The following is a 27807-nucleotide window of genomic DNA, read 5'->3' on the forward strand; positions in this document are numbered from 1 at the left end:
CAGAGGAAAAAATATGGGTAAGTCACTGCTGTGCTGCTGTGGTCGAGCCACCACAAGAAGCTGCATTTCATAACCTGTCTGAAACTGGTAAAACAGTAAAATTCTTTTAATACAAGTATCTGAACAGAGTAACAACATAAGATAAAAGTCACTCCCAATATGTGAACCCCACTTCCCAATGAAATATGAAAATCTTTAACAAAAAATAGTTTATTGCACAAAATTTAAGGAATTCCCAAGCACGCTTAAATTTGTAAAAAATCAACATGCTTTTTAAAGTTACAACTTGTGCATGGTGACACCCTTCCCCTGAACGGCACCAACCTGAGGACTCCCTTTTATGAGGAAATTTTTAATAGAAATGAATAAACCACCGAGTTTTCTAGACCCTCTAAAACATACCCCGAGGACCCTGTTAAAACCCAAGACCACCACGCGGGATTTGCCTGGGATGTGGCCATTGTGTGAGTAAGGCTCGTGTCGCACGTCACAGCGTTGTCCATGTCGGGGGGGGTGGGGTCCCTGAGAAAGGGGCGTTTCTCTCTAGACACACTGGTCCCTCTCACTGCCATTAATCTTTACACATCACACACATTGAATTTTTAAGAAAGATATGCAGTAGAAACGTGTGTCACGGTGGCAGTAACCCTAGACCAAGAAAGGTCCAAGTTGCAAGAAGCTTAGTGAGACTTCCTAACGCCCTGGCCGCAGGCTGACTTCCCAGTGGGCACTGCTCCCTGGGCCCTGGGACAAGAGCCTGCTTTACACCCTACCCTAAAACGCCTCCTCCCTCCAAATGGAGTGGGCAAAAGTAGGTTTACAGTTGTGAGTACACAAAATTCTTGTATTAATATTTATTGTATTATTTTCCTATACAAACAACTGTAAACCTGCTTTTGCCCCCCCCCCCCCCCCCCCCCCCCCGCAGAACAACTAATCAGATCCGTGGTGTCTACCTGATGTGTACTGTGGAGAAATCAGTGACAATGACACTGCAGTAAGTTTTTTGAAACATCAGACAAGTACATCAAAGGTACCCAAGCCAACATTCTCTGGTGAGGACACAACAGAGTCTTCATCACACAGGATGGAAGGTACACAAACACTGCTGCAGAGAACCTGGTGTCCTACGTGCTCCAGACCTGACCGCTGTTTTTCATGAGGCAAGACCCAATTCCCACTTCTGCCCAGAACAGAAGAACGTTTCCCACACTAGGAGGTAGCAGTGACAGTAAGTCCCGTGGGGATTAGAAAGCAAGAGCCACAGAAAACACCACATGAGCACCCAAAGCCCAGACCAAAGCCAGTTGGGCGCTGGCTGAGCTGAAGGATGGGAACCAAGGATGAAGGTGACACGGGGCGATGACAGGAAGCCAGAGAACACGTGTGTACATTCACGCACACAGGGTGGGCAGACACAGGGAGGGGGTGCCGACAGACCGGCTTCCCCTTGATGGGTGCACTCAAGTAGTTTTTCCTAAGAGAAAGGACACAGTAAAGAGTGGCAGGTCTTCCACAGGGAGTCTGAGAGCCACTGAGGCAAGGGGCTGAGTGCTGTTTCTTGGTTTTGAAATGAAAACCTGCACACTGCAGCCAAAATAAACATAAATGATCAACTTTCTCTTCCAATGGTACAAAAACAATTTTGTCAAAAATGATTTCCAACTTATTTTGAAAAGTAGGACACATTTATAATGAGTTTTCAAGTTTTGTTTCAAGAGTGACCCTGTACAAACGAGACACGTATGTAGATGTCCCAATTGTAGAGAACCTTTCTGAAACACTAAGCATCTTTGTGGTCAACACTATTTCATCAATGAACCTTCTGAAAGCATATTATACGAGAACAAAGACAGCTTAAAAATATTATTTCCTCCACAAACAAGACTCAAGTCTCAGCACACGGGCTACCGTGATGCTGGATCCAGATATGTCACCGCACCCTCAGAGCAGCAGAGCCACACAGGGCACACATGCACCCACCTCGCTGTTCTCTAACTTATTACAATAAATATTATTTTAGGTTTTCTTAACAAACTTGGAGACAAACTTGCAGCCTTCAAGTCCCACAGTCTGTCAGTGTCTACTGGGTGTAAGTACTTTAGATGGGACATTTGTACAGGTAAACCTCAAGCACTCATGGTGCCTGGTCGTTACAGGGCCTCGGATCTCCTGACGGCTGTCACCACGGAGCCCAGCATGTCTCCGATGACCACAGGGCCTGGTGGACACCACCGCTCGGGGCACAGAAGGTTTGGCCTGGACAAGCTGTGTTGCCTGGGGGTGGTCCAGGTGAGGCCAAGCAGGGTGGGTTGTATAGCTGGGCATCGTGCACTTAGACAAGAAAAAGTCCCTCAAAAGTAAAGTGGAACAAAACCGAGAAAGAATGCTCTAAGAGTATTTGGTTTTAGAAGGTAAATAAAATAATTATATTTCTTAAAATATAATTTTCTGACTGACATCCCTTAATCCTACATGTACATTATTTCCTGATAGCAGATTTTCAAAAGGCAATCAAAAAGCAGACAATTCAGGTCATTTTTAAATAATATGAGAACATACTTTTTAAAGGTTAGGTTATGATTCTCAGTATTTACACGTCCTATGGTGGGATGGCTATGAAAATAAAATAAAATAAAAACCAAAGGTGCAATAAAGTCTCACTTCTGTGGGGAGGTAAAGCCTCCCCTGTGGGCCCCACAGGGAAGTGAGGACGTGGACTTGCGACCAGGTTCCCCAGGACTGGTGGCTGCAGAGCAGTGTCCACGTCACTGGTGAAGTTTCGCCTCCTGCAAATCACCCCAGACACCTTCCAACACTATCACTGAGACTCAACTAGGAGTTTAGGATTTGGTCACTGTGGGGAGCTGGTTGTGATCAGCAGGTGGCTCCCTCCCGTTATTTTACTCCTTGTAAAGACAAATGCAGAACGTAAATTCCATCACTGAGGGAAACAGAAACGTAACCTGGTGAGGGGAAGTCTGGGCAGTTATACACACTGGGCGTGGGGTTGCTCAGTGGCAGCTGCTCCCAGCCCGTCTCTGGATGGGCTGCTGGGACCAGGTGGCTCTGTGTCTCCTGCGGGGTTGGCATGCTCGCCCAAGGAAGCGGGGTTGGCGGCAGGGTCCCCCTGGGTCCATGAGGACAGCGACTCATGCACAGTGACGGTGTGGGCCTCCATCTGGCGCTGCAGGCTGTCCATCTCCTGCCTGCAACACAAGGGGCAAAGGTAGGAAGGCCAGTCAGAGGGGAGCCAGGACAGATGCCATCACTTCCCCAAGATGGACGTGGAGCTTAACAAGTTTCAACTGGATGGCCGTCCGCTCACACATCAGTGGCGCCTTCATGGACCAAAGGAACATCTCTATTTGCACCAGCAATACCGACACTGTTCTCAGCACTGGGCAGAGGCCAATAGGCCGTGAGCCTCCACACACAGGGGCTTCTACTCAGGCACAATGTAAGGAAGACAGAGTCGGGGGACTCACATGGTCAAAAAAGATGTCCCAACATGGCCAGGCCCTCCAAAAGGCCTTGTGCTGACAGGTTTAAGGGCTCAGGTCCTGGTGACTTAGGGTTTCTCAGGGTCATTTAGCTGCAGGCAGCTCTCACCTTACAATGTGACCCCACTTAACAGAGACCTGCTCAGCCCTGGTGGGCATTCAGTGCTGCAACAGAGACACTGCAGGTTACACACATGACTCAGAGACTAAGCGACATAGACAGAGCCTGCCGTACTTCAGTTGCTGGAGACAGCTGTTGAGGTTCCTCAGGGGCTCCTTGCTCACGGCGGGTGGGGGCCTCAGCAGCTCCTCCAGCAGTGAGGCTGGGACGGGGCAGTCCGGGACCTTCACCGGCGTCAGGGGGCTGGAAGGGCTGGCCTCACCTCTCTGCTCCTTTCTCTGTTCACAAAGTATTGGGTTAGCTCTCTGCCATCACAGGTGCTTCCAGACCTGCCTCCCAGCTCCACACACCCTGGAAGGCACATCTGCTTATCTGCACCCACTAAGCTTGCAGCCACAGGGGTTCAAGAAACGCTGGCCTAACAGAAACCCTTCCTCCTGCACAGAACAGAACCACAGTCCTGGCCTCAGGATGGAGCTGAGCCTTCAATGCGAAATCCCATGCGAAACGTTCCACGAAAGACCACTAACCTGACTCTTACTTTCCTTAAGGAATTAAGTCAATTTTTCAACTCAGACAACTTCCCTTTTAACACTGCAAGTTTTTTGCACAGATAGACAAACAACGGTAATAAAGGTCTGAATATGAGCTACTTCCCTGACTGGGAAAACATGGAGAAACACTGAGGGGAGACACACGCCAGCATGCAATTGGAGGGGCCGGTGACCTCGGGGTTCCGGGTCCCTGGGCCTGAGCTGCGGCCCAGCCGGGCTCGCTGAGTGGCCAGGATCTTGTTAATAGCGTACAAGGGCCTCACTGGGTTCATAAAGCCCAGTCAACAAAATGGTACCTGGACTCATGAAAAGCAGCAAACAATCTATTGGAAAAAGCACCAAAATAAAATGGTGGCCTGTTGTCTGAGCAGAATTTTCTAGTACATATTTTCACACAGTGGGTGCTGAATGTGGGTCACATACAACTGTGTGTCTGAGAACCCGCCCACCCTGCCCACAGGCCTCAGACCCCAATCCTTAGCGCTCACCATCTTGGCCGCGCCACGTCGAAGGTCCAGCTTGAGCTGCTGGTTCTGCTGCAGCAGGGTCTTCATGTTGTTCTTCAGCTCTGACACTTTAGCTTGAAGCACAAACTTGTCTTTCTGGGTCACAGACAGGTCTTCCCGTACCAGCTCCAGCTCAGACTTGATGTTCTAAGGGAAGTCAAGCCAGAGAGTTTTCAAAGCTAAAAGATCTCAAATGCACTGTAAAGGTCTCAGTGTCCTTGTCGTGAGTCTAAGGGGGGGCATTAAGGCACTGATTCTTGTAGGAGGCCCCTTCCTGGCTCTGGTTCTTCCCAGCAGTAGAGACTGTGACACTCGCAGTTACACTCATGTCCCCCATGTTCTTACTCCAGTGCCAGGGCCTCTGTTAGGAGCCAGTGTCGCTGCCCTGACCACACCGACAACGGGCCCCAGGAATCCCATGTGTGACTCCTAGGCTCAGCTACTGAGGAAAGAAGAAAGTCCATTCTAGGTGTTAGTCAAGCCACCAGGTGTAAGTCATGCTCCTGACCCTCCCTCAGCAGTCAGGATTCCCCCAGATGCCTGTGTGTAGCTGTGTGCCGACTGGTGGCCTTTCACACGTGCTGTGACAATCACAGCTAGATGTTGGCTCGGCCCAGATGTGGCACCAGGATCTGGTGTCCTCAGCCTCTGTCAGATGTGTGACCCAGACATCCTTGTGAAACGGGGTAACACAGCTCCACAGTTCGCTGTTACCACTGACACGGAGGGCGCAGTAATGGTTTGAGTCACAACTGCCTAAGGTGAAATCTGCCCAACATCCCTAGGCCGTGCGCCCAGTACCTGCAGAGACCGCTCAGCCCCATCCAGCTCCCGCCTGCTCTGCTGCTCATTCAGATCCAGCTGTTGCTTCAGGGACTGGATTTCTCGCTCCTTCTGATCCACCTCCCACTTGAGGTTTTCCATCTACACGAGGGAAAAGTCACATGAGCAAAAGAATTTCACAGTGGCCTGCCTGCACAGAAAGCGCTCTATCTGTATCTCGTTTGATGTCCCACAGAATAACTGTCTCTGTGCAAGCAGACAGGGAATGAAGGGGCTCAGTGTGCCAAGCAGCAGAGCCCAGCCCTGGCGGTCCTGTTGGCTGAGATGCAAAGCCACCACGAACATCACCTCTTGGTTTCCCACGGGTTGTTTGCTCAGCTGCTCGTCCAGCTGCTTCTGCAGGAGCTGCAGCTGGGTGCGTGCCTCCTCAAGCTCTGCCTGGAACTGTGCTACTTCCTGGGCTTGTCTCCCCTCCTGAAGCCTGGCAGAGAAAGCAAGCAGATGCAATGACAGTGTTCTTCCAACCTGACACCCCTGCCCAAATGGTGTCAGCTCAGAGTGACCAGTCCTGGGTGGGACTCACATACTGCTCACTCTGGGCAGGAACTGTCTAGGAGGTTCCATGTACTGTCTCGACTGAGCCTCACCCCCCACCACGGGATTGCGGTGGGAGGGACAGTGTCACAGGGACCAATGCGCATCCCTATACACATGCGGCTCGTGGCTGCCCTCACTGGAGCCAACAGTGAGCCTCGGAGGTGGGCACTGTCCTCAGGGCCCATCCCTCATACTACGGACTCGCAGTTACACTGCTGGGAGGGCGCAGAGGGGACTGCAGCATCAGGACTGAAACACGGGGTTAAGTATAAGCTTCATGAGACAGGGTCAGACATCTTCTCCTTCCCAGACCTACTCACATAGTGACCTCAGAGTGCTCAGTGTATTAACTGGACATGGGGGAAAGCCCTGGTGGGACCCTTTGGCGGCTAGCCCTCTGCCCGTGGACACTCACTGGAGATGCTCGGCTGCTGCCTGCAGCGTTTGCACCAGGAGCTCCTTGGCCTGCAGGTCCTTCTTCACCTCACTCAGCTCCAAGGAGGCGGCCTTGAAGTGGCGGTGGTTGTGTCCTGCTTCTGCTTTGGCTGCAGCCACCTGGAAGATGGGCACCAGCTTCAGCGGGGGCCAAGGCAGGAGCAGTATCCTCTTTGCCCTGATTGGTCCTGATGGGCACTAGGGCTCTCCAGCCCTCACCATCACCCACACGCTGATTACACCCTGGAGAGAAAGGCTATATCAAGGTGCTCATGTCCAGTTTCAGATGCTGAAAATGTGCCCTGCAAAGGCTGCACACAGCTGCACTATGGACATGGTCAGGCGCCTGCCACATACCTGTTCCCTGAGGCTGTGCACTTCCAGCTTCTCTCTCTCCAGGGCCACTTGTAAGGTCTGCACAAGCTGCCTCATCTGGCGGTCCTCCTCCTGCTTGCGCTGCATGATGGCCTGAACCTGCAGGACAGCAGAGGGGACCACTCAGGGAGGACACCCAATGCCATAGCCTGAAGACACTGGAAAAAGCATGGGCCACTGTGGTTAGTGGCACACAGGAGGCCCAGCAGCCGGTGGCACAGGCCTCATGACATGTTAGCACCAGGTATAGGAGACAGGAAATACGAAAACTCCATTTCGGGAGACACGGTCACAAACACACAACTGAAGTCTCAGGAACATGATCATATGATCATGCTCAAGCACAAGGCCACGAAGATGCACGTAAGTCAGGGTTATAAATACAACAGGTACCGGTGGGGGGACCAGAGCCAAAAAGTCTGTAAGCTCTCTGATGGCCACAGAAGGATTTCCCCGAAATGCTCAGCTTTCCCCAGGGACCAGAGGCTGTGGAGCCTGAGCTGAGAACAGGGTCTGGACTGAGACCTCCCACTGGGGTTAGGCCCTTCCACACAGGGAAACTGCCCTGAGCTGGGGAGGGCCCATCTGGCCCAGCAGGAGTCGCCCACCCCGAGCTCTCTTGGCACTCAGCTACAGGCCGACCCTGAGCCTGTGTGCATGTTTTCCCTGCCAGAGCTGTGATAACCACACAGACAATAGAGTAAGGTGAGTGCTACTTGGCTTTTCCCATACGGGGCACGAGTCTGAGTACCTGAAGGTTCAGCTCCATGAGGTCGGCCTCCCTCTTGGCTAATGCTGTCTCCAACACGCTGTTGTGCTCCCGCAAAGCCGCGTTGGACTGTCCGAGGCCAGTGAGCTTCCCTCGCTCGTGCTCCAACTCCAGGGCCAACTTCCTATTCGACTCCTCAAGGCGCTTTATCTTCTTGCTGAAGCCTCTGGATTCCTGAAGCTGAGGCAGATCCCAGTGAAGTTACAGTCACCTGTTCTGGTGAGTGGAGTAGCCCTCCCCGGGAAAGGGACAGCCGGCTAAGATGCAGCCGAAAAAGATGCGACATTAAAATGCAGCAGCGACAGGCACCCTGCACCCACATCGGGTGGGGCTGCGCCTGTCTCAAGGCCTGACAGTCAAATGGGATCTTTAAAGGTCCAGCCTGTCTTAGCCAGGATCCTTAACAATAAGAGTGCACTAGTCTGGAGCACAGCTGCCACAAGACCTCTGATGCCCAGCACATAGGAGATAGTGGACACACTCGTCCTTGCTAGAGGCTGGTGTTACCGTGTGTGGAGTGGGGGGGGGGGGGGAATCTAGCACTTGGGCACTTGGGTGGCTAAAGATCCAGAGATGCGGTCAGGTCGGGCACACAGGCCGGGGCTCTGACACTCCAGGGCCCCTCTTCTCTGCTCCAGAGCTGTGCCTGGAGGAGTGTGGCCTGTCCACTTCACTGCGCAACCACTAGCTCACCTACCTCGTCCTCCAGCTCCAGCACCTTCTCCCGGTACTCCTCCAGCTCCTGGCTGGTTAGCGAGATGACCTCCTGCAGCTCCTTCTCCAGCATCACCTTGCTGTGGCCCACAGTCTGCAGCTCCAGCTCCAGGGCCTGGATTCTCTCCTAACAGTAGGACAAGGTGAACCAGGTCACGGTCTTCACTACGGCATGACAGGTGCTAACCTTTCTCCCGTGTAGCCCCACGTCGCCTAGCCCTGAGAGGTAGCTGACCCCACAGAAAGGTGAGTGCTCCCCACAGCCCTTCTCTTCCCTTCAGGAGGTTCAGCTAACCCTTGTGTGCACAGCGGCAACTCATGTACAAAGTAACCAAAGTTAAATGCTTTGAAAATACAGAAAATTTTGACTTGCAGGTTCATAGGGACTATGCAAGAGGATCTGCATGCAGTCCGCGTCCCTGGTCACGTCGACACTACACTGAATTGTAGAGAAATGCTGCCCACACACTTACTCTGCCCCTTCCCTAGCGTTCTATGAGGATTTCAGGGGAAGTGCTTGTAGCCCCTCATGTCCCCACCCTGAGAAGCTGAGATGGGTTGCAGCAGATGCAGTACGCACATGCAGCGTGAGGTTGCTGGCCCCGTCAGCCGCCTGGGCTCTCAGCTGGCTCAGCTCGGCCTCGGCTGCCTCCTTGGCAGTGAGGGCCTCCTGCAGACGGCGGCTCAGGATGCTCACGGCACTCTCATAGGCCTTATGCTTGCTCTTCATCTCCTTCTGAGCGCTGCTCAGGTCTGAGCCCAACCGCGTAACCCTCTGCTTCTGTTCTGTGATGGCCCTGAGGGGTGGCGGAGGGGACATACTGTCTCAAGTCTCCCTTACCTGTCCCCAGCTCGACCTCTCCCACTCCTGTGCCCCGATTCACGAGCCCTAGACATGGCCAGTGTTGGTGGCCCTGTAGCACCCAGCACTGTGCTCAGACCCTCCCAGTTCCTGGAGCTGCTCCTCCCACCCAACAAAGCAAGCAATACACTGAACATAATCTCACGAATAAATCACGGCTGACACGAACATAGCATGTGTGCACGTGTGGGATGTGCTGGGGTGAGGTGGGGGCCCAACAAGAGCAGGATACAAAACTCAAATGAAAATACAAGCAGAAAGGGTGTGGCCCAGTGCTCACCTGGTGGCAGCCTGCCGCAGCTCTTCCACCTGTGCCTGGAGCACCTCATTGGTCTCCGTCAGCACAGCCATCTGCTGCCTGTCGAACTGCAGAGACTGCACAGGAGGGAGGAAGACAGGTGAGGACAAGCCCCACCTGCCCGATTCGGGAAGCACCCCAGGTACACAGTCCCGTTTCAGGGCTGCCTCAAGCATGTGGGCTTGGAAAGTCCTGAGAGAGAGCTTTGCCTTTTACAAATGGCCACTTCAGAGAGGTCAAGTGTTCCGAGCTGCACAGGCAGATGGAGGGAACACTGGGTGGGACTCCCCTCCTCCTGGGCACCCCAGCACCCACAGGACTGACTGTGAACCGGTACAGGGGCCTTGGCCTCTTCCTGGGACTTCAAAAACCTCACGTCAGACAGCCCTAGTCGGACATGTCCCCACATTTCTCATCTCAGGAAACGCCCCTCAGACCCAACAGGACTCTGGACTGAGGTCTTGCTATCCTTGCCCCTGGCTGTCACTGCCATCCCCACCTGGCTCCCACGTGCACGCTGGCCTCCCCTCAACCACGGGACCTGTATGCGTGAACCTCAGCCCCCGTACTGCTCCACACCCCTCTCCAGCTCCACTGCCCAGAGCTTCAAACAGCTGCTGCAGCCTGGGACTCCATGCTGTCCCTCAAAGCCACGTTACCCCTAGCTTGCTACATGGCGCTGACACCCTCCTCCAGTGCTCAGATCAACGCCACCTCCCTACAGGTGCCTGTCGCCCTCACAGCTGTATGTCCACCTGCCCCAGTCATCTGGATAAACCCCCAGTGCCCCACCCACCACGGAACCCCACACAGCTGAGCTGTCACCATCAGTGCATCCCCAGACCTGCAGGTGGGTCTCCATCTCATCGCGCTCCCTCTGCACTGACTCCAGATGCCCTTCGAGAGCCGCCATCTGCTGCTGGACCTGGGACACCTCTTTCTGCAAGCGCAACTGCTCTGCCTCCACAGACTTCTTGTCCCCTTGAAGCTGAATCAGTTCCTGCCTCAGCTCCTTCACCTCCGAGTCCAGCCTCTTCTTCATGGCCTTGAGCTCGCCAATGAGTTGGTCTTTGGAGGCAGTGTCCCGTCGGTAGGCCTCCACCATCACCTGCCAGGACAGAAGCTGCAGCCAGTGCCGGCAGGGCCACCCTGGGGATACTCGGCTTACACAAAAATGCTCACCACTTACCTGGGACTAAAGATAATATATCTCACCAAACCAAAGACACCATCAACTGAGATACCCCGTTATTCCGCTCCTAAATAAGTCTGGGCAAAGTGCAGAGCTTCCAAGCCAGTTGCTGGCACCTCAAATGCCTGTCTCCTCTGAATTCTGGCAATTCCCTCTCCGAGTTGCACTCCTGGCTGACAGGCTGCCCCTTGTAATCAGGCCCACACCACTCAGCATGCTCCCTCAGGGCCAGCCCTCCTCATACCCTGAGCTGGTGACACTCTCATTCCTCCCACACGAATGGGCTTCATGAATAAAAACACACCACACGCCCCACAACCTGTGTCAATGCTGGGTTGTGAGGTCACTTTCCAGCACATTAAACAGCAACTCAGCTTGTGTGGTGGTGACATTCTGCTGTGAACACAGGGCATGATCTGCATAGTCAGACGTCAACCCCATTGTGGACACACCTGACTCTGGAGACGTTTGGGTGGGAGGGTGAGGGGCATGCCTGAGAATCAAGCAAGTGCCTTTAAAACTGAAGGCGTCACCCGGCCGGGCATAGCTCAGTGGTTGAGCATCGACCTAGGATCCAGGAGATTGCTGTTCGATTCCTGGTCGGGGCACATGCCCGGGTTTCGGGCTCGCTCCCCAGTTGGGGGCGTGCAGGAGGCAGCCGATCAATGACTCTCATCATGGATGTTTCCCTCTCTTTCTCCCCCTTCCTCTCTCTGAAATCAATAAAGATGTATTTTTTTAAAAAAACAAAAAAACCCTGAGGGCTCTGGCTGCTGTGGCTCAGTTGGTGAGCAGTGTCCTGTCCACTGAAAGGTTGTGGGTTTGATTCCCTGTCAGGGTGCACAGGGGAGGCAGCTGATCACTGTGTCTCTCCCACATTGATGTTTCTCTCTCTCTCTCCCTCCCCCCTCTCTAAAAGCAGTAAGCATATCCTTGGGCGAAGATTAATAACAAAAACCCGAAGGTGTCCAGCTGCTACCTTGCTCTGGATCGACTGGCTCTGATGAAGCGATTAGACCACTGACAAGACTGTTTCCATACACTTGTTTCATGTAAAGAAGACCAACAACCCAACTTTACCTTCTGCTGAAGAAACTGTTCCTTTATTTTCTGCATCTGCTTTTTTAGAGAGGCAGCATCTTCCTGCAGGTGCTCCACCTATGAGGGAAGGCGTGCACAGAGTTAATGATGGCTCCAGGAGGGCCCTGTGCCTACGAGGGACATGGGGGCACTCCAGTCCCCAAGTCAGGGCTGAAAGACCTTCCAGGGAGATGGGAATGCCACCTACCCACTACTTTTAGAATAATCATCTTAATCCACAGAGTAGCTACCAGTGTCTTCGTTAGTAACACAGGTAGCCCGTCCGGGTGTGGCTCGGTGGTTGAGCGTCGACCTAGGATCCAGGAAAACCCTGGGTTCGATTGCTGGTTGGGGCATGTGCCTGGGTTGTGGGCTCGATCCCTGGTGGGGTGTGGAGGCAGCCGATCAATGACTCTCTCATCATTGATGTTTCTCTCTCTCTCTTTCTCTCTCTCTGAAATCAATAAAGATATATTTTTAAAAAAAACAAAAACAAAAAACCACAGGTAAAACTCAGACATGATCAATAATGCCTAGTACCAACAAATGCCTCCTCCAGAGCTTTCCAAGTGTCTGCTGGTGTACCTCTTACCAATAGTCGGTAAAGTCAAATTCAAGTTTATCAAAAGAACTTGCACAATCCCTATAACTACACCCCTGCCGGCTTGACAAGCTGCCTCTGCCTCTGTCCTAGGAAGTAACTTAGCTCAGTCAACATCTGCAGTGAAAACAGCCTCCCTCAGTTTTACTTCCCAACGGGAAAATGTCATTGATTTTTTTCTTGTTGTGATGCTTATGGGGTGGAATCAGAACAGAATTATTCTCTGACACCAACTCTACTTCCTGCATACCCTGAAGCCTCCTTGCCCTGTCTGTATTTTTAACTTTCGCCTATGTCAAGTCAAGTCAGCTGCTAGCATGATGGCTCCCAGGTGGGGGTGCTAGGTCAAGTCCACAACCCCAGACACTCAGCTGTCTGCCCACCGACACGACTATCCTGTGCCGAGTCCTGTGGGTCCCCCACTCAGGCACACAGGAAGAAGACAAAAGTTCCACACAGCTTTCCCTGTCTGAGCTCCATGTCATCCGTGGACAGAAACTGTTTCCTGGCACATTACTTTCAAAGTCCAAATAGAACTGTTTCCCAGCTCTTAGCCTCTATGTGCCTAACAGCTAAAGCAGGCCAGAAGCCCACCACCAGCAGGAGTGGATCCTTCCACAGCTGAGCCTGGGCCCAGCCCTGGACACACTTTCATGTTTACAAAACAAGGGGTTCAAAGAAAGAACCAAACCAACAGCGTCGATACTCACACGCATGATTGTGACTCGTACAAAATGAGGGCAAATGGCATTACCTGGCTGGATTTGATGGCTAATTCCTGTCGTAACTGCTCCAAAATTTCTGATGTTTCCTCGGCACCTTCTTCCAAGCTCCTGACTCCTCTGTTGAGTTCCTCCCCAGAGCTCCTGGCCGCCTGCAGAGCCACCTCCAAGACAATCTTCTCGTTCTGCAGGAAGCGGATGGTGTCGTCCTTGGATCCGCCCTCGCCCTGCAGCTCCTCCAGCTGGACCTGCAGCTCATCGTAGCGCACCTGCAGGTCACCAAGGGCCTGCTCCCGGCTCTGCAAGGTCTCCTGTGTCGAAGTGAACTGCTTCAGCAAGTCCAGGTGCTCCTGCTGCAAGGCCTCAAGCTGTTGGTCTCGCTGGTGCAGCGTTAGCTTCACCTGGAAAAGGGACTAGACTCAGTATGACCTCCCGCTCCAGAATTTATACTGCTCCCATGCTTAGGCTTTAGACCATCTGCACGGACACTGCAACAGCCAATCTTCTGTACGTAAAGATCTGGTGTACAATAACACTCGCAGAAGCGAGAGCCTGGCCGGGTCTGTGAAAGCAGCAGGTCTGATGATGTGACATTAAAATGAATTCGACAAACAGACCAGAAGAAATGCACACAGTGAGGACAGCCACGCGAGGCCGGTCCATGTGGGCCTGGCGCCTGTGGGAGGCCACGGCAGGTGCTTGCCTTGTCTAGCTGCTGCTCCAGGGCCGTTGCTGAGGCCGCCATCTTCTGCAACTGTGCCTTCTCCTCCTCGAACTCCTCCAGTCTCCTCTGCAGGTCCTCCTCCACCATCGTCTTCGCCTCTTGAATCTGCACAAAGGCAGCTTCTTGGTCCAACATGTCAGCCTGGGCCCAGAAGAGAGTGTATTTTTAAAAGCAGGGTAACCTGATGGCCACAGCAGACTGAGCAGAAAACCCGCCAGGTAGTGAGGGGTCCTCGACCATAGAACTGTCTGTCCCCAACCTGCAAACAAAGGAGCCAAGGGCCACGGGGTGGAAGGCAGCTGCCCTGACCCTAACCAGTGCACGTGCTGGAGGACTCAACAGGAGCATAGGCTGAGGGCTCAGAGACAAGAATACGCTTATCACTGCTAGACTCTAAAATGCTCTCCGACAGGCACTACGCTCAACTCCTCCCTCCCTTCCCACTCTCTGCCCAGCACCATACACCGCCGGGCTGAGCGCTGGGACGCAGGCCCCTGCGGGTCAGGGGAGACAACGTACCACTGACCTTCAGGGAGAGCGTGCATGAGGAACTTAGCCCTGCACCTCACCACTCAGGTTTTTCAACACTTTATAAGACACACAAATGTGTGCATGTGATGTGAGCATTTACGTGCATGTGTGCATTTGTGTATCTTCTTACCCTTGACCAGTGGCCCTGAAAAAGCCGAATCCAAAGAAACCACCAAAAACAACCCGCTCACACGCCATGGCAGAGGGCACTCACCTCGATGCCCCGGAGCCGCAGGGCCACGTGCTCCTTCTCCCTGATGGCTCTGCGTTGGGTTTCTGTCAGCTGCTGGCACAAGGACACGTTCTCAAGTTTCAGGTGCTCCAGGAGGCCCGTCTGGGTCATCTGTCCAACCTGCAAAGAAAAAATAAGGTGGGAAGTGGATCGACTTCAAGTATGAGCGCAGACCAGCCTGTCCCAAGGCCGTCAGGGTGAGGTCTGCCTGGTGATAGCCCCTGGGAGGCTGCTCCCTAGGAGCCCACCATACAGGTCTGCACTGCCCACCCTCCTGCTAGCCACCTGACACCAGGGCCAGCAGGTTCTGTGTGCCTAAGAGGGGCAGGCTGGCAGCCCAGAAGCCAGGGGTCATTCCCCTGAGAATATGTAGTTTGTGACGAGACCTACACAGAAGTTCCCACTGAAGGTTCAGCATCTGTGAGCCCTAAGTGAGGGGCCTCATCTGGAAGGCAGGTGAAGCTGGTGCTGGAGATCTGCCCGTCAGGTGAACTGACCAGCTGTGGCCAGACATATTTCAGTGTCTGGCTGTCCTGGACACACCAGGCTGGCCCCAGCCATTCTTGGGAAATAATACTGGCAGTCCAGCCCAAGGTATGACCGAGGCCGTCAGGCAGGCCTCCTCTGACCACTGTCTCCTCGAGAAAAAGGAGCCCAGCTTTGAACGCATCGGCGCCCAGAGGAGGGGTCAGTAAAGAGAAGTCTAGAGGATATACAGGTCTGCGACAGGAACACCCCTAGGAGGACACGTGTTCCGGGGTCTTGACGAGAGTGCTAGAGCAAGGGAGGCGCCATCTACGGGGACCATGTCTTGAGGCCAGGAGAGAATAAAGAACACCCTGACTTTCCTCCCTGCTGGATGGTCCTGAGAGCATGTCTATGCTACGGGACAAGGGGGAAATGCAGTAAACACCCTAATTAAGGAATGCTGAACCTGGGTCCCAGGGGGATTTGAAAAAAAAGTTACATTTCTCAAACTGCCACTCCCTGGACTCTGCCTGTTTTTCTCTTCCAAACTCCATTTCTGACTTTTGTCATTTATATAAATCTGGGTTCTTTAAATACTTTATGCTTCATATAAATGCACCGTAGCTTCAAAACTAAACTGAGTTGTAAAATGACTTATTTCTAAGTATGTTGTAAGCAGAATCAATGCTGGTCTGTGGGGTCCTTCGGCTTACACATGTGATATACATTTAAGAAAACCTCTGCTTTGTACATGTGTTGACTTGGGTTTTTTAAAAAAGGAGCATTTGGTGGAATTAGTGTTTCACATCCTCTACGTGATAAAATTTTAACTCTTGATATTTTATCTGGACAAAAAAGGAGGGGCGGAGACAAGATCCACAGCTAAATTCAAAAGGAAGCCTGAGGCCGATGGAGGCACCACTCGTCACCCTCATGATTAACCCAATTAGTCCAAAACACTGAGGTTCATTGCAAAGTGCATTTCAGCCACTTGCTGGCGTTCTGAGTCTTCCAGAGCAGAACACAGCCCAGAAGGAGCGGCCCCAGCGCGACTTCGCACCTGCGCCAGCTCCCAAAGCAAAAGGGAGGATCTGGTCCTTGTCCAGCTGGGAAGGGAGCCCAGGCTATGCTCTGTGCGTGTTGGAAACGTCACAGGGAGGCAGGGACTGGGCAGACGTGGATTTGAGAGGCACCCTCACAGGGCAATGAGTTAGCAGTCAGACTAAGAACACAGGATGCTCCAGAGAGGGGCATTTTTAGGGGCTATGAGATCCCCTGGTCACAAAGGTGCTTACTGTACAGGATGGGTGTGGGGCACAGGTGGGTAGCAGATGTTTAAAAAATGTACCTGTGAAATCTAAAAGAAGTCTTTTTAATTTAGGGAAAAGCAGTTGCTCCACATGGGACATGAAGTGTGAGCTCCCCAGTGCTGTCAGGGCCATACCTGGATGTGGGCCATCTCGCCCTGCAGTCTGACCCGGGCCTCCTGGGCCAGGGCAAGCTGCTGCTGGTACCACTGCCTGACACTCTGCAGAGACGTGATTTCCGCCTGGGATGCCTTCAGCCTGCTGGTGAGCGTTGTGCGCTCCAGCTGCACCTGCCGCAGCTGGCTCTGCAAGGCTGTCATCTGCTGCCGCAGGTCGTGCACTAGAAGCAAGAAAGCACAGCGCTCAGACCAGCCTAAAGCAGGAGCCCGCAGCTGTGCTTGAATGTCCAGGTCAGGCCGACCTTTCTGCAGAGCAGGGACCCAGCCCGTCCAAGTCTCGGTGCTGAGCCATGGCTCCTGGGGGTGCAGGTTTAGATTCTCATCACAACATTTCATCAACTGGTCCTTGTCAGGCATGTCTGTCACCTACATGTTTCATGAGCACCAGGGCTCACGTGGAATGAAGCTCAACACACATTTTCTCCACAGAACACATCGCAGCCTCCTTGCACTTAGGAACACCACAGTGATTCAGGTTCCTTGTAAACAGCAAACCACATGAAAGTGCACAAAAATGCCAAAAATGTCACTGCGCCTCATGTGAGTGTAGATCCATTCGCTGCCCGATGAGCTCTAGTCAGGTCAAGCCTGGCAACCCAGAATTATAAAATTATTTTTGTGTTCAGAACTTTTTCAATTTTATAACTTTTTTGAGGAACTGGGTATCGTAGAATGTTCAAAAACTACAGTCTACCATGTTGTTTCTTAGCTGGTGTGCTCTTTTTCTAGTGTCAGGAAAAAGCCTTTGTGACAGCAGTCTGTCACTTTTCTTTTTATGTCATTAGACCTAACACCTAGTGTCACAAGCCTTAAGGCCAAGACTCTACACTGAGAGACATGGTCCTTCACAGCAGCCCCACCAGCTGCTCCCAGCTCCCAGACGGCCACTCTGCCAGCAGAGGCCCATCTACACAGCCTGTGCTGCAGGGTGTGACATCCAACCAATGCCGAGATGCCGAGCTGGCAGCCAGCCTTCTCAGTGCCTGTCTGGATGTGGAGCACCCCCAAGTGCTCCATGCATGGCCTGCTGCCTGGGTTCCCTGGACTCCACTATTCTCCCACATGTCATTCCATACATAGGCGGTCCCCACAGGGATCTAGCTAGAACCACAGCTGAACTTAAGGTAGGTTTTTACATATTTTAAATCAGACCTGCAATTCTGTGGAACAAGCAGGCCACTCCAGCCCCACCGGCGATGGATGCCACAGGCAGTGAGGGGAAACGATGACTGACTTGGGTCAAAGTCCACTTCTAAGATGTAGGCCACCCTGATGCACATGCAGAAAAGTGGGCACCTCGTGTACAAATCAGAAGGGAGTAGAACCCCCAGCACATTCATGTGACAACAGGTTGATCCCCAGAGCAGGCATCTGAGGTGCACCCCACATGCCGGTCAAACCCACAGACGCCAGGCCAGTGCACCCACCTGTGCTGTCCTTGCTGAGCATGCTGCTCTGCATCTCCTCCACTTTGGCCAGGAGTCGCTTATACTGCTCCTCTGCCACCTGCAGGTCGTGGTGGGAGGACGACAGGCTGGCATTCTTGGCCTCTAGTGTGTTTTGCAGGTCGCTCATTGCCTGCTCCAGGTCCCAGCAGGACTGCTTCAAGGTGTCCACCTCCGAACTGAGCGCATCCTGCTTCCGCTGGCTGCTGTGGCTGTCCTCCTCCTGCACCTGCAGCCGTGTGTTCAGGGCAGCCAGCTGGGCCTGCAGCTCTGCCTTTTCCTTTAGTGCCTGGAAAGATGGCCAAACAGCTACAATGACTGCCAGGAAATTCAGTCACTTCCACCCTGTGCATTAAGAAGGCTGCCACATTAACTAGCAAGACAAAAAAGGTGCCGACAGGTGAGCTTTCCAGGAAAGCACCATGTTTTCCAAACTACCCCATCGTCTAACAAGACGGTTACCCCAGAGAAGGTGGACTCTCCAGACAGGTGCTGCAGCTTATTCAGAAAAACAAGTGAAACTCCACCCAATGATCAGGAAGCACACGGCACATGACATGTCCACCAAACACCCCATACCTGACTAGCCTCCTGGGATAAGGCTTCTAGCTGTCCTTCAAGTCTCATTTTTTCTTTAAGAATCTGCAACATCTCATCATGAGTTTCAGCCACAGAGCCTTCCATGGACACACTGGAGGAAAAGGCACAAATGGTCAGGCAGAGGGAGCACCCGTGATCATTACCTTTATCTTTGTCCACACTCGCCAAACCTCATACCCGTTACTCTCCCCCAAAGGTTTAAAGTAAATAAAGATTCCAGTGGAGAGCTGCCTGGAAATACTCCCAACTGCAGTTGGGCATGTTCAGCCTCACGTGGCTGGAACTCCTGTATGGAGATGTGAGACAGGGTGAGCACCTGTGCTCTTTTAGAGGCAGGTCTACATAAAATGCTGGAAGACAGGATGTCCTAGTATCACAGACGGTGGCTGAGCGGCTCTAAACCATTCTTACAAAGCAAAAGATTTGTGTGTAAGTGAAACGTGAAGGACTATGAATCAGGTGTTTCACCCACCTGCTGCAGATGCTGTCTGTCCGGCTCCGCGTCTCCCCATTGACCTCTGGGCCCCGGTCTCGGTGCTCGGCTGCAGCGGCCTGGAGGACATCCGTGATGGACGGGAACTGGCCCAGGGAACTGGCGGCAATCTCCTGGCCGTTGATCACGTAGGAGGCTTCACGCCTACCTGCACTGTTCACCAGAAGGCCGAGCACGCCCCGGGTGGAGACACCACTATAGGAAGAGCTGTCACTCTCATTCCCATCAGCCTCAGACGTGTTGTCTCCAGTCAGGGACGAGTTCTCCAGGTCATCGGCCTCGGGGCCCAGGCTGACTTCAGACACCACTGCTGTCACGCTGCTTCGGCTCTGCTTCAGGGAGCCCCTAGTGGGGTCTGTGGCCAGAACATTTCCACCCAAATTCCCAGCGTCTGAGTCTTCAGTTCTATAATCAGCCAGGGACCGAATTTTGCTTGATTTGGAACTTTTTTTCTCCTTAGAATGTGCCAGGTGCCCTAAGCTGCCCACCTTCGGCCCCCGAGGCACACTGGTGCGCAGGAAGGAATACTCCTTTGTCATGGCCACAGTGCTGGCCCTTGGTAAGGTTTCTGGGTTCAACATGAGTTCAGGATCAAGTGTGCTGAAAGGTCTCATTTTAGTTGCAGGTTGGCTGGACTGAGGAGAAGCAAAACACTTAGTTTGAAGTTGACAGCAGCACTCAAGACGTGCCCCCCGACAGGCTGCACAGATGACATTCCCTCCCAGGGCAAACAAGCACCCCTTGCATGCATCCCCCCTCCCCAGCCTGGCCTGCTGTTCTCTGCAGTCTCACTGTCCAGAGTCCCGTCCAGGGAGCACCTAAGCACATGCCATCAATGACTGTGACTGCTTTACAATTAAAAGCAGCTATCAGCAAGTCCTTCCTCCTCACGCCTTCTTTACATTTTTCTGGCTACATTCCCATGTTTGTACTTTTAGATAAACTTAATTTTCTTCAAGTTATAAAAAAAAAGTCCTGTTGAACTACAACTACCTTAAATCTATAATTACTTAGAAGATAATGAGCTGTTTCCCTCCACCTATTCATAACTGCTTGCAAAGGAAGTTACATAGCGCTCATCTTGATTCTAAACCACTTCATTGCCATTTTAATCTAATGCTTAGATATTTTACCTTCTCTATGACAAATACTACCTTTTCCTACTAACAGTGTAACTGGTCCTATTAGGATAACTATTGATTTTTAATATTTGTATTTTTAAACCAAATTTCTGAACCCTAATTATTTTAATAATTTTATATTTTTACAAATTTATAATTTTTAGTTGATTCTCTAGTTTCCCAAGGCATTACCAACATGTACATCACAACACCATTTCTCCTCAGAGGTCTAGGACTGCTGGCTGCTCAAGCACAAGCAGTGACCCCCAAGTGCTGCTGTTTGCTCCCCAGATAGCAGCCTTAGGGACAGAAGGCACTTGGCTCAAGGCAAGAGGAGCTGACGGGGTGGAGCCAGGGCCCTGGTGGAAACTCCCCAAGGGCTGGGAACCAAATGAGAGAAATGAACTTTCCAGACAGGCTCAGAGAAGTAACTAGCAGATCCTAGAACTGCGTCTGACTAATCACGGCCTGTTACACGGAAGTTCTCCAGCAGCTTGCTTGAGCATGGGACTCACTCGTTCCTGCTGGCGCTTCACCCTGTACTGTCTGAGCTGCTCCTCCAGCCGCCTCCGAGCCTGAAGTCGGACCTGCTCCTCCTTCTCCAGGGGCAGCGAAGCCTCTATGGAGCCTGCGGCAGGGAGACAGCCACTTAGAAACTCAGGAAGCACCAGGGCACAAAGGACAAATTAGGACAGGAGCTTGTCTGTGTTGCATTTAATTACCAATATGATTTAGCTTCTAAACAATGCACACCGTCTAGTTTGAGAGGCCTCCTTCCAGGTGGAGAAAAACTGTGGAGCCCTGGACACTGGCCGCCAGAGGGACCCATCTAGTAAAAGATGCATTGGCCATGCTGAGCCTGGGCTCCCTACAGCACCAAGCGGGTACGAGAGGACATGGGCAACTTGCCCCTTAGTAACAAAAGAACTGAACTCAGTCGGTGCCTGTGGTGAGCCCTCACCGAGCTCTAACTCTGGCCTCTGAGGTTCCAGAGGAACCAGTGAAGAGCTGTCTTGATGGAATGACACTAGCCACGTGAGCGTGTCACACCAAACGTGATTTCTTTATGCAGTTATATCTGGAGATATGATTTGATACACAGCTTACCTAAATTCCTGCAATAATGAGTCATGTTATACTTCTGGCCAATAACAGAATTTAAAATATCTGAACTGAAAAGTTTCACTTTGGGTGATAAAGGGTGGACAGTGTGTAAAATGGTATAAGATGCAGGTTTCTGCCACATGCAGCAGACACATGTGTTGGAGGCTGCTAACGGAATATCTGATGAGAGCAGATAAATGTCCTCACTTAACCACTTCATAGACACCACCACCTTCAGATGCTGATTACGACAAGATAGTAGCTGTTGTTTTAAATAACCCCTAAGACCTGAGCACTGGAATTCCAATAATTTCCTTAGAAATTCACCAATGTCATCACTAATTTGTGCGTTTATCAGACCTCTAGTACTTCTCTCAAGGCTAAGTGGTCCAGATGTCAGAAACCCAGAGGCCTGTGGCTGCAGGCAAGGAACCTAAATCTGCAAATTCAACACGAGGGCCACAGCCTGAGAGCCAGGGTCATGAGTGAACACTCCCCAAGAAGTGTAGCACATAGCCGCAGGTTGTTGCCACGTGGGCACCCTGAGGCCAGAGCTCACATATTCACATATTCCTCAGAGCAGGAATCCAGGCTTTTACATGATGTCTCTTGACTTAAATGTTGACAACGAGTTCCTAGAAATTTTTAAAACATACTGTGGTCTTAACAAAATGATGCCTGTGAAGAAAAAGGCAAGCAATTCAGAGGAAAATGGGCCAAATATATGAAAAGACAATTCACAGAAAGGAATGGCCGAATGGCCCAGGCCCTCCAGCAATCAGGCAAGTGCAAGGTTCACATTAGAGTCACAGGAAGCATCAGGGTGCACCCACCAGGCCAGTGTAGTGGAAAAGAGTGTCTGGGTGCAGGAGGGGTGGATGACAGCATGCTCTCATGGGTCGTTAGTGGTATAACCATATGACTACATAGGAGGGAAAAAAATAAAAATGCCATTTGCTTTGGACCAAGAGGCCTGCTCCCGGGACGCAGCCCCAGAAGCCGAAGCGGCAATGCTGTGGTGAGCACAAGATGCGCACTGCAGCAGACGACCCGGGCCAGTCCACATGGCAGTGTGTGTGAGAAAACGTGCAATGATGGGAGCAACAAAGCCCGTCTAAAAAAGCAATGACCCCACCCTGTCTGTTTATAGAGGCCTATGTAGGGTCATGTGAGAATGTGGCCAACCTGGAGGGGTGATATGACCCCACTGTGTAAAAGTGTATGTCTGCGTATGAGAACAAAGGGTTAGACAACGGCCTGGCACTTTCTTGGGCTCACAGGCTGCCAGTTTGTGACTTGTTCACCTCTGAATCTCCAAGGATCAGCACAAAATCAACACTGATTAAAATAATTCATAAAAGAAAGTGTAACTGTTGAAACTAATTTTCCATGGGCTTCCTGCTCACCATCCAGGATGTGCCCTTTAAATCCCTTGATATCGGACCATGAAGATGTGTATTCTCTCTCTAAAATGGAGCCATCTGATAAACGCAGTCCAACATGTGGACAAAAGAGAATGCCTCTGAAGGTGGTGGCTGATGGGACACGGGGATGGCGGGTAGGGGAGGGGGTGGGGGGAAAGGCTGGGTGGGTGGCGCAGGGTCGGATGCTTACACAGTTGCGTTTCTTGCATAGGAAGACTGAGTCTGAGAGACTGCAAAGCTTCTTTTCTAACACTGCCCTCAGCACTAGTCCCCTGAGACTTCCTTAGGTTGTCATGGAAACCAGCCACACCTGGAGGGGCATCAGGACCCACTGGGCTCCTGATGGGACTGAGAGCCGATGGAGGGCCTGGGAGCTGTGATGTCGGCCCATTCTGACATGCGTCCCCCTCGCTGGGCACGTCTGGGCTTTCTTCTTCAGCCATAGCTCTGTCCACCGCGACGCTGGCACCTGGAAGAGAAGGCAGGCTGGGCCATCACAATGCTGGGCCATCACGATGGCAACCACCCCATCAGGTCATTCTGCAGGTACAGCTAAAACAGGACAAAAGAGAACCTGGTGACTTGAGCAGGAGCAATCTCCTCACCCTGCATCTGCTCATGAGGCCCTGGCTGTCCTGTTGTGGGCAGGGACGTGAGACAGGCTGCTCGACAGCTCAGAGCCTGCTATCCTCTTCTGTGGAATGCCCTCACCCTCACACTCTGGTTGAACAATTTAAACCAGAAGAATTTCTTTCATTTAAACAAGACCAATGAGAAATCTTGTGAAAGTCTGTGTTAACAAGACAGCAAAAGAAAACAAATGCTTAAAACATAGCTGACACTGTTTCTAATGGGTGTCGGAAACCACAGTACTAATCAGAGCCACAGCCTCATTTCAAAGTATAAACTCATCCTCCAAAAAGAGAAATCTCAGGCAAAGAGGTGGATTAGCTGATCAGAATGATTTTGGCAAAGCTGAGCCCCAAGTCTGTGCTTCTGCTCAACAAACACCTGTCAGGTAGAGGCCCACGTTTATCCAAAGAGGACAATATACCAATATCAAGCTCAGTTTATGTTAACAAAGTAATTATTGAGCATCATAGAGCATCATATTGTACTTTAAAAATACCTAAAAGTGAGAAGGCCCAATAAACAAGACTGTTTCCAAATACAAGCCTAATTATGGATAAACAAATAATGACGACACTTCGCACGTGCTTGTGTTTGTATTGTCTGACCAGAATTGGTCATAAAGACTCAGCAAATAATTTACCCTGTACTTACCATGAACAAATAACCCATCAGCTAATGTGCAAATGTGATAATCCTTAGATCACTACTGGGCTTTTCTGGACCCCAGTTAGTAAAATTCTGACAGCCAACCAAGCAGAAAGGTAGAATACTAGGTGGGGGGACAATAATGTGTGAGAGACACCCACAGAAACCTTAAGGGAAATCACTGTAGTCCCACCCTGCTGGGGCAGAAAGTGGAGCAGTTCCTATTCTGTTTAACACGCATGGTACTTGATTTAAAGTTGGCATCAACTAAGAAAAGACACTCATCTGATTACTAAAAACACACTTAGAATGAAAAGTTCATTGTCTTATACACCACGGTCTCCCTACAAAATGCAAACTGATCCACGCCCTCTTGTTTAAAGGCAGAGTGTCAGCAGTACACACAGTGCCTGGTGACTTACGCTGGGCTTTGTCCCATTGGTCAGGTGGTGCCTGTGGGCCCAGGGCCTTTGGGAGGGCATCAGGAAGGGCTGAGGTGCCACTGTGGGATCCATCCTCCAAGAGGCTCCCCTGAACAGCCGATGCTCCGTCCATGGTCAGGACCACTCAGACTGGGCTGACACGTTGTGAGCTGCTGGCAGGCTCAGCTCTGCCATCACCAACAGTCAGGATCCCCCAGGAAGGATGGCACTATGTTTTCCATTTTTGAGAGATTTAGGGTCTCATAAATGGCTTGAAATCAAACCGAGTAATATCATGATACCTGATAAGAGGGAAAATAGGAAGAAGATATTATGGAACTTCATTGCCAGATTTGAAGTAACAATTCCAAGATTAATATTTGCTTCCCAATTTGCATATATATAAGAAACAAATACAGATTTATTCATTCAACAAAAATTCTTGAGCGCATACAATTTCCTAGGTATTGAGGATAAATGCTGAACCAGCCACACCCAGGCCTGTTCCTAAAGGTGCTTATTATTGTTATTGGTGCAGGCCAAAGACCATCCTGCCAGGACAGAGAAGCTCTGTAACTGGCACAGGTGGCCACTGGGCTGGGGGCAGGGTTTAGGCAACTGAGGAACTGAGTTTTTACTTATCAATTTAAATTTAATCAATTTGGGTGTAAATAGCCACATGTGGCCAGGGACTTCTGCGTAGGACACACAGGACTAAGCACTCAAAGGGCTCACAGGCTCCCCCTTCCAGGAGACCTGGTGTGAAGGTGCTGAGGCCACCTCTCAGAACCGGCTGTGGGAACGTGGTCACTGTCCTCTGCACTGGGGAAGCAGAACGGTTGAGGACATGGAAAGGCAGCCACCATGGAATGGGGGCAGAGAGAGATCTCACAGGAGGTGACCAGCGTCGTTTAGCCCATCCTGCAAGGCCAAGCTTAAGGGAACAGAACTCTGCACACTCTGGCAACTGGTTATGGCTTGTAAAGTGGCGGAGGACATTACCACCTTGTTTCCTTGTAACAGGTAAGGAGTTAGCCGTTACTCATTCTGTGGGAATGCTGGTATTTACTTCCTTTAAAATATGTTTCATATTATCCTATGCACTGTTCTGTGTTTCGCATGGTTCAGGAAAAAACTTTACAAGACTTTCCTCTCCAGCTTACAAATTCCACACATTTGGATAAGAGTGGAGCAGTGGTCCTCACAAGGAGGGCTGACATAGGTGTGCCTGCTCTTCCAGGGGCATTTGCTCTGAAAATTTTCTTACCCTGTCCCATGAACAGGCACCCATGGGGATTGACATCACCTGCTCTACCATGTAGCCAATGACTAGTGATGGGAGTACACAGAGACCAATACACAGAGTGAACTGCTGAGAAGCCTCGACAGGCTTGGCAGAGATGTCTGGGCTTCAAATCCAGACCCCACTGCCTGAGAGGTGAGAGCATGGGCATATCGCTTAACCACTCTCACCAGTAAGAGGAGAAAATAACAAGGCAAAGGGTCTCTCCAATGCCCACAAAACGGCCACTATTATCATTAGTGTTATTTCCTTTCAATTGCTGCTTGTCAAAACTGACAGGTACACGCCCGGCCAGGCGTGGCTCAGCGGTTGAGCATCAACCTGGGATCCAGGCGATCAGGGTTCGATTCCTGGTCAGGGCACATGCCCTTGTTGCGGGCTCGATCTCCAATCAGGGGCGTGCAGGAGGCAGCCGATCAATGACTCTCTCATCATTGATGTTTCTATCTCTCTCCCTCTCCTTTCCTCTCTCCGAAATCAATAAAGATATATTTAAAAAAAAAATTTGATAGGTACATGCCAACTGAATATATTATCGCTTAAAGTATACTGCAACTTAAGGCAACCAGCCACAAAAAAGAGGGGCCACTGTGAATCTGAGTGAAGTCAGATGATTTTTATTTCCTTTTTTCACTATTCAAGGTAGAAAGAGCTCTCACTCCTGCAAAGGGTTATGTTTGCAATATTAATGGGACAATTAAAAAAATTTTTTTTGAGAGGAAGGGAAAGAGAAACATCAGTTGGTCACCTCCTGCACATACCCTGACCGGGGATTGAACCCGCAACCCAGGTATGGCCCTGACCTGTAATCAAACCCACAACTTTCTGGAATATGGGATGATGCTCCAATTGAGCCACCCGGCCAGGAAAGCAATTCAAAATTTAAAAAAATCCATGAGTCACCTATATATGGCTTACAATGTCCCAGTGGCTTTCAATCACACTGGCAATAAAATCCAAGCCTCCCACCATAAACCAGGCAGCTGCACCCCATCTGGCCTCTCCCTCCACTGCACCCTTGCTGGTCACTTTCCTCCTTTCTCATGATGCCTCTGCCACACTTCTCCACCTAAGGACGCCAAACTGCCTCCTCCCTCACGGTTCTCACGCTTGCCCTTCACTCTGCCTGAAACGCTCTTATTCCACACCTTTGCACAGCCACCTTCCCGCCATAGAGTCGGTGGCTCAAAAGTCACGTCCCCACACAGCTGCCCAGACCCACCCAAGCGCCAGCCAACACTGTCAGCAGTCGCCTCACTGACTGTCCCCATCCCTCCACCACAACGTGAGCTCCGCGAGGGCAAGGACGCGTGTCCCAGGACCTACAATGAACAGTGCCCGGCACACGACTGACACTCAACAAATACCTGTTGAAGGAGGAAGTCTGAGCTGTTCACCTGCTCCGTTCTAGAGACAATGCCTGGCCCCCTCGCTCTGGAAAGTGTCACCGCCCCGGAGAAACAGCTCTAAGCACCGGGAAACGAGACGGATCCAGGTGGAGAGGCAAAAAGACGCACGGGTTCTTTAAACCCAGCCTCACACTAACCACGCGACACCGTCACGCCTGTCATCCTGGCAGCACGTCTGCAGAAGGGCCCATGCGCTGCCCGAGGCTCCTCAGCGGCTCCCACAGCAGCTGCGGGCACCTCTGCCCCAAGTCACGCCCGGTCACGCGCGACAGCGCTCTGGGGCCTCAAATAAAGGGACATTCAGGAGGCCGGTTCCGCTGACACCTGCACAAGCCGGCTTCCAGCCCCAGGTCTACAAACGGTGCGAAGCGCGGCTGGCACCGGGCGTCGCCGCTCCCGGAGGGGCCCGGCCGGCCCTCCGGGTCCGCCCAGGCCCCGCCGGCCCTCGCCCGCCGCCCGGCCTCCGCCCCGACCGCGCCGTGACCCCCGGCAGCCCCGCGCCCTCCCCGGCGGAGTCCCGGCCTGGAAGCTTTCCGCCACCCTCACCCCGGCGCTGAGGAACCGCGGCGGCGGCCCGGCCCGGCCCGGCTGCACCAGTGGAGACGTGGCCGCGCCAGGGGCGGGGCGGGGCGGGGCGGGGCGGGGTGTGGCGACG

General features: G+C 51.9%; 1 protein-coding gene across 2 annotated transcripts; it reads right to left on the reverse strand.

The window, feature by feature from the left end:
- Positions 1-83: 83 nt before the first annotated feature.
- Positions 84-27783, reverse strand: GOLGA3 (golgin A3). Of its 2 annotated transcripts, none has more exons than XM_081122907.1 (24): positions 27699-27783; positions 24441-24742; positions 23051-23209; positions 20728-20840; positions 19071-19726; positions 18578-18689; positions 17981-18287; positions 16512-16714; positions 14582-14719; positions 13816-13977; positions 13145-13513; positions 11790-11867; positions 10362-10625; positions 9500-9594; positions 8938-9154; positions 8341-8484; positions 7626-7823; positions 6857-6973; positions 6480-6619; positions 5816-5948; positions 5486-5608; positions 4667-4831; positions 3739-3902; positions 84-3209 (listed from the first exon to the last, which is right to left on the reverse strand). In XM_081122907.1, exons 2-24 carry the CDS (start codon positions 24571-24573, stop codon positions 2990-2992), a joined length of 4410 nt encoding a protein of 1469 aa, XP_080979033.1. In that variant the 5' UTR covers positions 24574-24742; positions 27699-27783; the 3' UTR covers positions 84-2989. The 2 variants fall into 2 exon arrangements, with proteins under 2 accessions (XP_080979033.1, XP_080979032.1); XM_081122906.1 differs by having other exon boundaries at positions 22931-23209.
- Between the last annotated feature and the right edge of the window lie 24 nt (positions 27784-27807).

This window comes from Miniopterus schreibersii, assembly GCF_964146895.1.
Source record: "Miniopterus schreibersii genome assembly, chromosome: 20".
Taxonomy (NCBI): domain Eukaryota; kingdom Metazoa; phylum Chordata; class Mammalia; order Chiroptera; family Miniopteridae; genus Miniopterus; species Miniopterus schreibersii.